This window comes from Microcaecilia unicolor, chromosome 3 (assembly GCF_901765095.1).
Source record: "Microcaecilia unicolor chromosome 3, aMicUni1.1, whole genome shotgun sequence".
In the NCBI taxonomy this organism is placed as follows: Eukaryota; Metazoa; Chordata; class Amphibia; order Gymnophiona; family Siphonopidae; genus Microcaecilia; species Microcaecilia unicolor.
The window spans coordinates 77,784,337-77,797,169 of record NC_044033.1 but is presented as its reverse complement, the minus strand read 5'-3'; the positions used below and the strand labels follow the sequence as shown (position 1 = coordinate 77,797,169).

General features: G+C 47.4%; 1 protein-coding gene across 6 annotated transcripts in view; it reads left to right on the top strand.

Annotated features, from left to right (window-relative positions):
- Positions 1 to 12,833, top strand: part of RCOR3 (REST corepressor 3) — a 224,130-nt gene that overhangs the window by 88,183 nt on the left and 123,114 nt on the right. For all 6 annotated transcript variants that reach the window (XM_030196084.1, XM_030196083.1, XM_030196082.1 and 3 more), the window contains exon 9: positions 12,430 to 12,507. In XM_030196084.1, the coding sequence (XP_030051944.1) occupies positions 12,430 to 12,507 (78 nt within the window). The remainder of the gene's footprint in view (positions 1 to 12,429; positions 12,508 to 12,833) is intronic.

Here is a 12,833-nt window from a genome sequence, read left to right as displayed (position 1 = left end):
ATTTCCGATCTGACGAAGAAGGGCAACCTTCGAAAGCTAATCAAGAAATGTATTAAGTTATGTCCAATAAAAAAGGTATCATCTTATTTTCTTTTCCATGTTTTATTTTGTTTGATTTCTATTGATAACCTTGTCAAATACAAAATCATATTTAATGTGTGCAAAGATTTTTCATAAATACTGCAATTAACATTGAGTGAGCGGTCTGTAGTTCTTGATAGCTGTGTCCTTACCTGGCTGTTCCAGCACCACCACCACTTGTGCCTCTATGAAGGAGTTAGCTGCTGATCCATGAGCCAGAAATTCCAAATCAAGCTGTTTAAGCAAAGCAGACAGAGTAACTGTAAATACTCTATGGAATCTAGCTATAAAGCCACTTGGACCATGGGCTTTCCTAAGGGGCAGTGATTCGATAGCAGCTGTAATCTCAGATTCTATTATTGGTTTCTCTAGGTTGTCTGTATGTAGTGGTGAGAATAGGGTATGCTATATGTCCAGAAAACTGAGAGCTTTCTTTTAGAATGAGAAACTTCTGAAGTGTAGCATTCTGAATAATACTGATAGAAGTGACCAAGGGGCTCATTTTCAAAACACTTAGCCTTCCAAAGTTCCATAGGTTTCTATGGAACTTTGGAAGGCTAGGTGCTTTGAAAATATGCCTCCAAGGCTGCTATTATCCTCATGTACTGCAGACGTGTTGGGTGCTGATACAGCCTGGATTCTATCCCTCTTTTTCTTAGCCTTTAAGTATTGTGCAAGAAAGTATTCTAATTTTTGTTGCTCTCCTCGTATCTCACTTGCTGGTGAATAGACGCCTCCTTTCTTTGTAAGTGTAGAATTATTACATTACTTCAGACATTGTAGCGTTAACAGGAACCAATAATCATACTTCGCAATCAGGGCTTTAATAGAATAACCAATTTCCTTTCTAATAGTTGCCTTAAATACAGCCCACCAGGTACAGTTGAGGTATCTTTACTATTTTCAAGAAGTAATTGTCAGAAGCTCTGAACAAAAGTTACCCTGAAGGAGCCCTGAATGTAACTTCCATATGGGAGCCAGAAAAATCGGAGTTAAAAACATACTGCATCACAGTTGGAAACCTAACATATCTGTAGATCTGATAGTGGAGAGGAAGTTTCTGGTGATCAGGAACTAAGCAATTTGCATGTCTTAGATGGGGAGGACATGAATAATACATATATTCTTTAGTCCTTTTAGTGTTTCAAGAACCAGGGATCGAGTAATCCCACTGTTTACCATTTGAGTGATACAAGGCATCTGAATAACTCAGACTTCCTGGTCCCTGATACAGGTATCTTGTTGAAACACCAGGTAGCTATTTTGCTGGTATTGGGCTCCTGGAGACCTTGTGGATTCATGCATGCATTTCTAAGATAGAGAATGCTAACCTGTAACACCGATTCAAAGTTATTAGAATAGAAAAGCATTTAATGTTTGGAATTTTAATATATAGGGGAAGTTACCAAGGCTTTTACTTCATCTTGACTCGCCATGAGAATTGCCAACAGCAGGTTGCTGACTTCCATTGTAAATGAATTGTGCTGCTTGTGAACCACCTCAAATAATGCTGCTTATGACAACCTAGCAGCATCTGGCTGCCAAGCCACAGGACAGTGGTGCCAGGTCGTCTTTTAAAGAGGATGGCATCTTTAACTGGGAGAGGTGGCTAGGACTAATGTTAGGAAACCCTTTTTCACAGAGAGGGTAGTGGATGCCTGGAACACCCTTTGAGGAGAGGTGTTGGAATCAAAAACCGGTGTGGCAATTCACAAATATGTGGGATAAAGACAGAGGATACTTTTAAATAGAAAGAGGGTGGAAACAAACGAAGTTGTTGAGGTGTTTATGCTGGGCAAGAGTAATTGGGAACTAATACCAATGCTGGACAGACTTACGGTCTGTGTCCCGTGAATGGCAAAAGACAATGATCAAGTCTTTGTATTGTATCTCACTTTATTATCATATGCTACAAGTGAGGATGCTGTGTATCTCAAAGGGGAGAGGGGTGGAGACATCTTAATATTGAAATTAGCAAGTTGACCAATGGTCTGATATTCAGACCACAGGAGTTAGCCTAGCTAACTCCCACGGTTCGTGCTGAGCCCAGATACTCGGTGCCGTGCCATATCCGGTTGATTTTTGGCCAGTTCAAACTTAACCAGCCAAGCTGATACTCAGTGCTGGCCGGTTAAGTTTGAATTGGCCAAAGATAGACATGGTATTCACACAGTCAAATATGGCTACCAAACTTAGCCAGCGATGTGCTGAAAATTGACGGATAACCAAGTATATCGCACAATGTAACTGGCTTGCTGCAAATTTTCAGCGGGTCATGACCGGCCATGTCCCGCTGAATATTCTCCGATAGCTGATTATGGGGCATTTAACCAGCCAGATGGCATTCCTGGCCAGTTAAATGCTTTTGAATATCTGGGGCAAAAGTATTGCTGACGGTGTTTATAGCATATTGTCCCAAAACTGCATCATATTTAACTGCCTATAGGTAGTTGGCATAATGGTGAATTGCCATGCAATGTTTATACTAGGGCTGCACTCTTATTAACATTTTTAATCACAATTCATGGCAGAGAGGGGGGAGGAGAAGGGGAATCTGGGATGGATATTTCCTCTCCCTCCCCATATCATACCTTTGCTGGTGGTTGAAGAAATCCACTGCCAAAGCAGCCCCCATTATGCTTGTGTTGCCTTAGAAGTGAAGATGTCAGCGGGGTACCTCCAGCCACCGGTGCCAGCACTCCTCGAGCATACTCTGTTCATGCACAAACCGAGCATGCTCGGGGAGTGCAAGTGTTGGGCGGCTGGAGGCACCCCGCTGACATACTCGCTCCCAAGGCAGTACTAGGAGGAATGGAGTGACTCAGGAAGTGGATTTCTGTTGGCAGGGCTTCAGCTACTCCACCAGCCATTGAACAAGTACTGCAGTTTTGGTGGGGGCCTAAGCCCAAAGTGAGAGGCCCAGGTCTCCAAGGCCCTCTCCCCTCCCATGTGACTATGCCAGTGATTAAAGGCCAAATATCTTATTTTAGCCTGCCTCCAGGTTCATATCTTTCTCTCTCTCTCCTTCCAACCCAAATTGATTTACCTTTTCATGAAGTCTTCACCCTGCGGCACCATCGGCAGCCCTATTGAAAGGCTGTCTGCACTGGGTCTTTCCCTCTGACCCATCCCAGCGGTGTGGATCAGAGGGAAAAGCCTGGTGCAGGCCATAGGCAGCCGTTCAGTTGGGCTGGCGCTGCACCGCAAAGACTTCCTGAAAAGGTAAACGAAGTTGGGAGGAGAGATGCGTGTGCAGGGAAGGGGAGACAGGTTAATTATTATTCCATATCATCAAGCTGATCAATCCATAGACTGGTGGGTTGTGTCCATCTACCAGCAGGTGGAGATAGAGAGCAAACTTTTGCCTCCCTATATGTGGTCATGTGCTGCCGGAAACTCCTCAGTATGTTCTCTATCTCAGCAGGTGGTGGTCACACACAGCAGCAGCTCTGGCTAGGCCTCCAAGCCTAATCCTTAGGTTTTGTTGAGGCCTGGGGTTGAGGGCTCTTTTGAGCAAGTGCAAACCTGGTGGTGCCAGGTCCCTCCTTTTCTCCCCCCTCCCGCTGGCTCCGTTTAAAAAAAAAAAATATATATATATATTTTTAAACGTCTTTAAAGGCGTTTAATTCGACGTTTCTTTAAACGTTCATTGCAGCTACTCACTGGGACACCAGTTCGTTACAGCTCGGAGCGGCAAGCAGGTAATTTTACCTTTTTATAGCGGGCAGGGGGTTCCCCGATTCTTCTCCTCGTGGCAATGGCGTCGGAGGGCGAGGGCGCAAAGGGTCGCTCCCCGGATCGCTGGAGCGCTTCTAGAGGGGATGCGGGGGTTTTACAACCTGATTCGCCCTTGATGGGTGATAGTTTAGTGACCGATGAATGTCCCGGTCGTTCCTCCGGCGTGGCGGTTTTTTCCCGCCATAAACGCCCATCCCCCGCTCCTCGCCTCCGCCATCTTGGCCGGCCACGCGGCTCGGACGGCTTCTTCGGGGCCGCCCTTGAGGTTGGAGACATTAATGCCATGAACGCCCTTAATTTGGGCGACAGCACAAAAGCGGCTAAAGTTAAGCGCCGTTCTTCCCGCGCGGCTCCTTCACGGAGTTCGCGCCGGACGCCATTTTGGATGCGCAGCATGTCTCTCCCCCGCTATTGCGAGCGCCGGTTGAGAGTGCGTCTAGGGCTGTTGCCCAGGCTGCGGAAGTGCACAGTCTGGGGGGTTTCTCCCCCGAGTTTGTTTTGCTGCTGCATCAGGCTTTCCTCATGCAAAACGCTGCCCCTGCTCCCTCTTCTGATAAAGAGGTTGAGGTTCCCAGAGGTAAACGCCCTCGGGTTGATTTCCAGGCCTTGGAGGACTTTTGTCTCCTCCGATGTAGATGAGGGCAGCGTGTCTGAGGTCTCCCAACGATCCTTTGCGGATTCCTTGGAGGAGATAGATCCCCGCTCGGATGGAGCGGATGACCCCTCTGCAGCGCGGCTTTTTAGCCCAGAGGATTTGCCCAACCTGTGGTTACAGGCCATGGACACTTTGAAGATTTCCTCTCCGGAGGACGTCTCTCCCTCAGCCCCTGTTGGCTCTGCCATTATGCTGGGGACGAAGCGCCCGCCTAGAACCTTCCACGTGCATGATGCCATGCACACCTTAATTGCGGCTCAATGGGATGTCCCGGAAACGAGCCTTAAAGTGGCTAGGGCTATGTCCCGCCTCTATCCTTTGGCTGTGAGTGAACGTGAGGTCTATCTGTGGCCTACCGTGGATTCTTTAATCACTGCGGTGACTAAGAAAACGGCGTTGCCGGTGGAAGGTGGCACGGCCCTAAAGGACGCCCAAGACAGAAGATTGGAGGCGGCCTTAAGGTCGTCCTTTGAGGCAGCTGCTTTAAGTTTGCAGGCCTCAGTTTGCGGCTCCTATGTGGCCAGGGCGTGCCGGACTATGGTGCAGCGGGCTTCCCCCTCGGATCATTCCTTGAGGGCTGATTGGCCGGCCCTGGAATCGGGCTTAGCCTATTTGGCAGACTTGCTGTATGATGTCTGGAGAGCCTCAGCTAAAGGCATGGCTCAGACAGTCTCTGCGCGGCGGTGGCTTTGGCTGAAACATTGGTCTGCTGACCACGCCTCTAAATCCCGCCTGGCTAGATTGCCTTTTAAAGGCAAGCTGCTCTTTGGGGTCGAGCTGGACAAAATCGTGACCGATCTCGGCACGTCTAAGGGCAAGAAATTACCAGAGGTCAGGGCTCGGGTTAGTACTCGTCCCGATACCTCCAGAGGACGGTTGCAGGAAGCCCATCGGTACCGCCCGGGCAAGTCGGGTTCCTCTGCCCCCTCTTCCTTCAAGAGGAATTTCTCCCCCAAGCAGCATTCCTTTCGCAGAGACCGCCGTCCCGGAGGTGCTCCCTCCGGTCCTCCCCCAGGGTCTCGTACCCAATGACGGGGCCTTGGTCCACGCCCCAGTGCAGATTGGAGGACGGCTGTCCTCGTTTCTGGGCGAGTGGACCACTATAACTTCAGACGCGTGGGTGCTGGAAGTCATCAGAGACGGCTACAAGCTAGAGTTCTGCCAACCCTTAAGAGACGGGTTTGTACTCTCTCCCTGCAAGTCTCCGGTCAAGCTGTGGTAGTGCAGCAGACCTTGGACAACCTGATCCGCCTGGGTGCGGTCGTTCCGGTGCCAAAAAATCAGATTGGCAAGGGACGTTACTCCATTTACTTTGTGGTTCCAAAGAAAGGAGGTTCTGTCCGGCCTATCCTCGACCTCAAAGGGGTCAATCGGGCCTGGAAAGTGAGGCGCTTTCGCTTGGAGACTCTCCGCTCTGTTATAGCGGCAGTGAAGGCAGGAGAGTTCTTGGCTTCCTTGGACATCAAGGAAGCGTACCTGCATATTCCCATCTGGCCTCCTCTCCAACGCTTTCTGCGTTTTACAGTCCTGAGACGACACTTCCAGTTCAGAGCCCTCCCTTTCGGGTTGGCTACTGCTCCGCGGACCTTTTCCAAAGTAATGGGGGTCATAGCGGCCTTCCTGCTAAAGGAAGGAGTACAAGTCCATCCTTATCTGGACGACTGGTTGATCCGAGCCCCCTCTTATGCAGAGTGCGGCAAAGCTATGGACCGGGTAGTTGCTCTTTTGAGCTCCCTGGGATGGATCATCAACTGGAAGAAGAGCCAGCTGCGCCCGACTCAGTCCCTGGTGTATCTGGGAGTTCGATTCGACACCCAAGTGGGCAGAGTGTTCCTGCCAGACAATCGGATTGTCAAGCTTCAGGCTCAGGTGGACTAGTTCCTAGTAGCCTCTCCTATTCGGGCTTGGGACTACGTGCAGCTGTTGGGCTCTATGACGGCCACGATGGAAGTAGTGCCCTGGGCCAGGGCTCATATGAGACCACTACAGCTATCTCTGCTGCTGTGCTGGACTCCGATGTCGGAGGATTATGCTGTGCGCCTTCCCGTGGACCCAGCAGTGCGCAAGGCGCTGAGCTGGTGGACGCAGACAGACAAGTTGTCTGCAGAATTGTCTCTGGTGACCCCGGAGTGGATTGTCGTCACGACAGACGCCTCTTTGATGGGCTGGGGAGCCCACTGCTTGGGAAGGACAGCGCAGGGGCTCTAGTCTCCTGCAGAGGCAAGTGGTCTATCAACCTCCTGGAACTCAGAGCCATTCGGTTGGTGTTATTGGAGTTCATCCCGGTACTGGTGTTGAAGCCTGTACGGGTCCTGTCGGACAATGCCACGGCTGTGGCCTATATCAACCGCCAGGGAGGTACCAAGAGCGCCCCTCTAGCCAAGGAGGCTATGAGTCTTTGCCAGTGGGCGGAAGCGAACCTGGAGCAGCTTTCAGCGGCCCACATTGCCGGAGTCATGAATGTCAAGGCGGACTTTCTCAGTCGCCATACCTTGGAGCCCGGAGAGTGGTAACTATCTGCTCAGGCGTTCTTGGACATCACGAAGCGCTGGGGCCAGCCGAGCCTAGATCTGATGGCGTCATCGGCCAATGGCCAAGTGCCGCGCTTTTTCAGCAGAGGACGGGACCCTCGATCCCTGGGAGTAGATGCTCTTCTCCAACAGTGGCCGACACAAGAGCTCCTCTATGTGTTCCCGCCCTGGCCCATGTTGGGCAGGGTGCTAGACCGGGTGGCAAAGCATCCCGGCAGGGTAATCCTGGTGGGTCCGGATTGGCCCAGACGTCCCTGGTATGTGGACTTGTTCAGGCTCTCAGTCGACGATCCTCTGCGGCTGTCAGTGGAGCAGGGCCTGTTACATCAGGGTCCCGTGGTGATGGAGGATCCCTCTCCCTTTGGTCTTACGGCCTGGCTATTGAGCGGCAGCGTCTGAGGAAGAAGGGCTTCTCAGACAAGGTCATCGCCACTATGCTGAGAGCGAGGAAGCGCTCTACTTCTACTGCTTACGCCAGGGTTTGGCGTATCTTTGCAGCATGGTGTGAAGCAGGCTCACTTTCTCCCTTCACTGCTCCAATTTCTTCAGTGTTGGCGTTCCTGCAAGAAGGTCTGGAGAAAGGCCTGTCGCTCAGTTCCCTTAAAGTCCAGGTAGCGGCTCTGGCTTGCTTCAGGGGCCGCCTGAAGGGTGCTTCCCTGGCTTCGCAGCCAGATGTGGTGCGCTTTCTCAAGGGAGTTAATCACCTGCGCCCTCCTCTGCACTCAGTGGTGCCTGCGTGGAATCTCAACCTGGTGCTAAGAGCATTGCAGAAGCCGCCTTTGGAACCCTTGTCGAGGGCATCTCTGAAAGACCTGACGTTGAAAGCAGTCTTTTTGGTGGCTATCACTTCAGCCAGAAGAGTTTCCGAGCTCCAGGCGTTCTCATGTCGGGAGCCTTTTCTGCAGTTCACTGAGGCAGGAGTGACTATTCGCACAGTGCCTTCCTTCCTGCCCAAGATTGGTTCTCGCTTCCATGTGAATCAGCAGCTCTGTCTCCCTTCCTTTCGTAGGGAGGACTACCCAGAGGAGTACTCCGCTCTTGAATATCTGGATGTGAGACGAGTCATCATCAGATACTTGGAAGTGACCAATGATTTCCGGAAATCGGATCATCTGTTTGTCCTGTTTGCAGGTCCTCGTAAGGGTCTGCAGGCTGCTAAGCCTACAGTGGCAAGATGGGTCCAGGAAGCCATTGCAGCGGCTTATGTGGCCGCGGGGAAGGTGCCGCCTATCCAGCTGAAGGCTCACTCCACGAGAGCTCAGGCGGCCTCGATGGCAGAGGCCGGATCCGTCTCCTTGGAAGAGATATGCAAGGCGGCAACGTGGGCTTCGGCTCATACATTCTCCAAGCATTACCGTTTGACTGTGGCTGCACGGGCGGAGGCCCGGTTTGGAGCTTCAGTGTTGAGGTCAGGGATTTCTATGTCCCGCCCTGGGTGAGTACTGCTTCGGTACATCCCACCAGTCTATGGATTGATCAGCTTGATGATATGGAAGGTAAAATTATGTATAATCATACCTGATAATTTTCTTTCCATTAATCATAGCTGATCAATCCATAGCCCCTCCCAGATATCTGTACTGTTTATATTCTGGTTGAATTTTAGGTTCAAGTTTAGCCTTCAGTTACTTCAGGAGGACTTCGTGTTCAAGTTCTTCTTTCACTTGGATTCTTCAAGAGTTGAGACGAGTTTGTGTTACAGTGAGCTGCTGCATTCCTCTCCCCTCCGTTTTACGGGGCTGGATTGAGACATAAATTCTGCCGGCACTCCCTCCCGCTTCGTGCGGCTGTAGGGCAGCTTTGTACCCCTCCCGCTTCGGCGGTGTTAGGGTCAGTCAGCTCCTGTTGCGGTTGCAGGATAAGCCAGATCCCCCCGCATCGGCGGGTGTGGTGTCCCTCCCCCGCTCCGCTGGACGGATTCCCCTCCCCCACTTGTGTGGGGATGAGCTGGGTTAATTCCCCTCCCCCGTTTCGGCGGTGGTGAGCTGGGCAGAGTGTCCCTTCGTGGGTGTAATTCTCTAAGTGCTGAGTCCTGCGGATGGAGCTTTGATATCGACATACTGAGGAGTTTCCGGCAGCACATGACCACATATAGGGAGGCAAAAGTTTGCTCTCTATCTCCACCTGCTGGTAGATGGACACAACCCACCAGTCTATGGATTGATCAGCTATGATTAATGGAAAGAAAATTATCAGGTATGATTATACATAATTTTACCATCATGATTACATTTTTTAATCACAATTGACATGCAGCCATAATATGAAACAATTTTTTTTTGCTACAGAACAAGAAAGGGTAAAACTAGAGGACATTAATTTGAGATTGTAGTGTGGTAGACTTAGGAGTAATGCTAGAAAATTCTTTTTCACAAGAAGGGTGGTCGATGCCTGGAATGCTCTGCCAAGGAAGTTAGTAGAAACTGAATTCAAAAGGGTATGGGATGAACAGAGGATACAAAATCAGAAAATGGATGGTATTAAAAAAAAAAAAAAAAAAAATACTTTAAATGAATGCATGTGTGTTGATTGGTGCTTAGACGGTGACTTTGGCTGTGAAGAACTTAAGGTCCTCCGCAGACTTCTGCGGTCTGTGTCCCATTTATAGCAAGATAGTGTAGGGTGGGCTGGAGAGGGCTTTGACAGCAACTCCAATAGTTGGAACATGAGGACTGTCCTGGGTGGACTTCTATGCTCTATGTCCTACAAATGGCAAAGAAAAATTAGGTTCAAGTATTTATACTAAATTAATTGTTGGTTTAATCATGAATTGATAATGTGTGACTATTGGGTAGGCTAGATGGACCACTCAGGTCTTTACCTGCCGTTATCTACTATATGTAAATCCTTGGTTACATATGTGGCAGTGGTTAAATCAAACAGAATGTAGGAATTATTAGGAAAGGAATAGCAAATAAAATAAAAATTAAAAAAGGCTATAATGCCTCTATACAGATCCCATTGAGTACACCTTGACTATTAGAGTGCAGGTCACCCTAAATTAAAAAGGATATAATTAGAAAAGGTTCAGAGAACTGTGACCAAAATGATAAAGGGGATGGAACAACTCTCCTATGCAACAAAACTAAATACACAAGTATGGTGGAACAGGCGCATATGGATAATAAAACTAAGAGGTGAAACTTTAGAAACAAATTGAAGAGAATATTTTTTTTTCTCTTATTGCACATGGAATTTTTTAGTCAGAAGATGTGGTGAAAGTACTTAGCATAACAATGCTTACTTAATGCAGTTGCCCTCTGTGGAGGTAATTGTATAACAGGGTGCCTCTGTGTAAGTTGATGTATAAAGATGTAAAAAGACTGGAAGCGGTGCAAAGAACAGCTACGTAAATGGTATGGGATTTGCGTTGCAAACCGTACGAGGAGAGACTTGCTGACCTGAACATGTATACGTTGGAGGAAAGGAGAAACAGGGGTGATATGATACAGACGTTCAAATATTTGAAAGGTATTAATCCGCAAATCTTTTCCGGAGACGGGAAGGCGGTAGAAGTAGAGGACATGAAGCAGGGCAGACTCAGGACTAATGTCAGGAAGTATTTTTTCACGGAGAGGGTGGTGGATATGTGGAATGCCCTCCCACGGGAGGTGATGGAGATGAAAACGGTAATGGAATTCAAACACGCATGGGATAAACACAAAGGAATCCTGTTTAGAAGGAATGGTTCCTTGGAATCTTAGCGGAGATTGGGTGGTGACGCCGGTAATCGGAAACAAAACGGGAGCTGGGCAGACTTCTATGGTCTACACCCTGATCGTGACTGAATAGATAAGGAGTGGGCTGGAGTGTAAATTTAAGGGGCTTCGATGTTAGCTTCAGAACTTAGTACAAGAACAGTACTGGGCAGACTTCTACGGTCTGCCCTGAGAAAGGCAAGGACAAATCAAACTCTGATATACATATAAAGTATCACATACCATGTAAAATAAGTTTATCTTGTTGGGCGGACTGGATGGACTGTACAGGTTTTTATCTGCCGTCATTTACTATGTTATTATGTAAGTTCCCTTAGGGTGTGTGGTTCGAGCCTGTTCTCTAATGGAACAAAGGCACCTAGATGCCATTATAGAATACCTGGTGTAACCTGATATCGGCATGCCATGGCCACCTAAATGTGGCAGGGATGCATATAACTTACAATATTCTGTAAGTTTCAAGTTTAACTGGGAGCCCCACTAGAATCCTGTTCGGGCTTCACCCCTGTGTGCACCTCTTTGTAAATGTGCATTATGTAAGTTAAGTGGGTATTTGCAAAATAGCAGCTGGCATATATGTGCATAAACACCTAAACATGTATATGTTAGTACTCTAAATATTTATACTTGCAATAGGTGCATGAATGTTAACACCCAGTGTATAGGACAGTGTTTCCCAAACCTGGTCCTGAAGGCATCCTAGCCAGTCTGGTTTTTTTTTTTTTTTTTTTTTTTTGGCTATCCACAATGAACATTAATGAGAGATATTTACATGCACTACTTTCGCTCATAAATATTCATTGTGCATATCCTGAAAACCTGACTGGCTGGGGTGCCTCCAGAACTAGGTTTGGAAACCACTGGTATAGGAGAACCTTTGTATGTAGAACGATCTCTAATTGTGCATATCCTGAAAATCTGAATAGGTGTGCCCTGAGATTTTAGAAGTCCTGGTCTAAAGTAATAAAACTGCAAGTTAAATGTAGGGCTCATCTAAAGCTACTAGGAGAGCTGTGCCCAGTGCACACTAAGTTGCACAGCACTGATTCAAGTGACAGTGCCCATTTTCAGGATTTATTTTTTAAACTTTTTCTCTGTCTAAAATCTGGGGGCTTATGGGGCTTCTCAACCTGTATCTGGAAGCTCTCACACATGTGACAAACTGCAAAATGGTGACTGGTAGCTTCTGTTTCTTTGAGATAAACTGGAATAAACTCGTTGGAAGCCTGCCTACAAGGGATTGATCCTGTGATCCTTCTCTTTCCCTGGCATGATTCAGGCCATGTAGTTTGACCAGTAAAAATGCAGTTTGCTGTTTCCTCTGTTAAGTCTATGGACCATTAACACGTAAGGAAACATAATAGTAAATATTCTATTCATCTGTTTGTATATTTTTTAATTCTATTTTGAAACAAAATCTTTTCTAGTTAATAGTAGCTTATGCTGTACTTCTATCATACTAAGCTTTGCTGCTGTGTAATTAGCTCTACACATACTTTACTGTAAAAGCTAGTGTTGCAATATATCAAAAGGGTGAAGGCACAATAAGACTTGTTTTATGATAAGCAAACACTTTAAAATATTTTTATAGGCAAAGTGCATTACTTGGTAATCTAATCAAATGCAAGATTAAAAAGAATTCTGCATGTTATATCAGATTTAAGCAATAACAAAGAATAAAACCTCCATTTTGATTTCCTTCAAGGTTCAAAATGCCAAGCAAATAAACAGTGCCCTTAAACAGAAGCTGGAAGGAGGAGTAGAAGAGTTTAAACCACCAGAGGTAAAACTTTTTCAGAGTAAGCATACAGTCGTTTCCTGGTGGTAAGGTAAAGTGTTTACTCCTGGGCTCAACATTCTGTCTGCTTGCAAATTCCCTTGAATGGGACAGTTCTACCTTCTCCATTTTATTTTGGAAAGGTGTGTTTCTAGTGTGAGAACACATCACAAGCTTAGACATATTTTTGAATGTAATTTTTGTGAAAAGTTGTTTTTTTTTTTTTTTTTTCTATGAGGGCAGGCAGGATAGCCAAGCCAAACATATGGGGGGAGTGGGATGATATCTGATAGTTTAGAATCCTCTAACTCATTATGGAGAGTGAAGGAAGT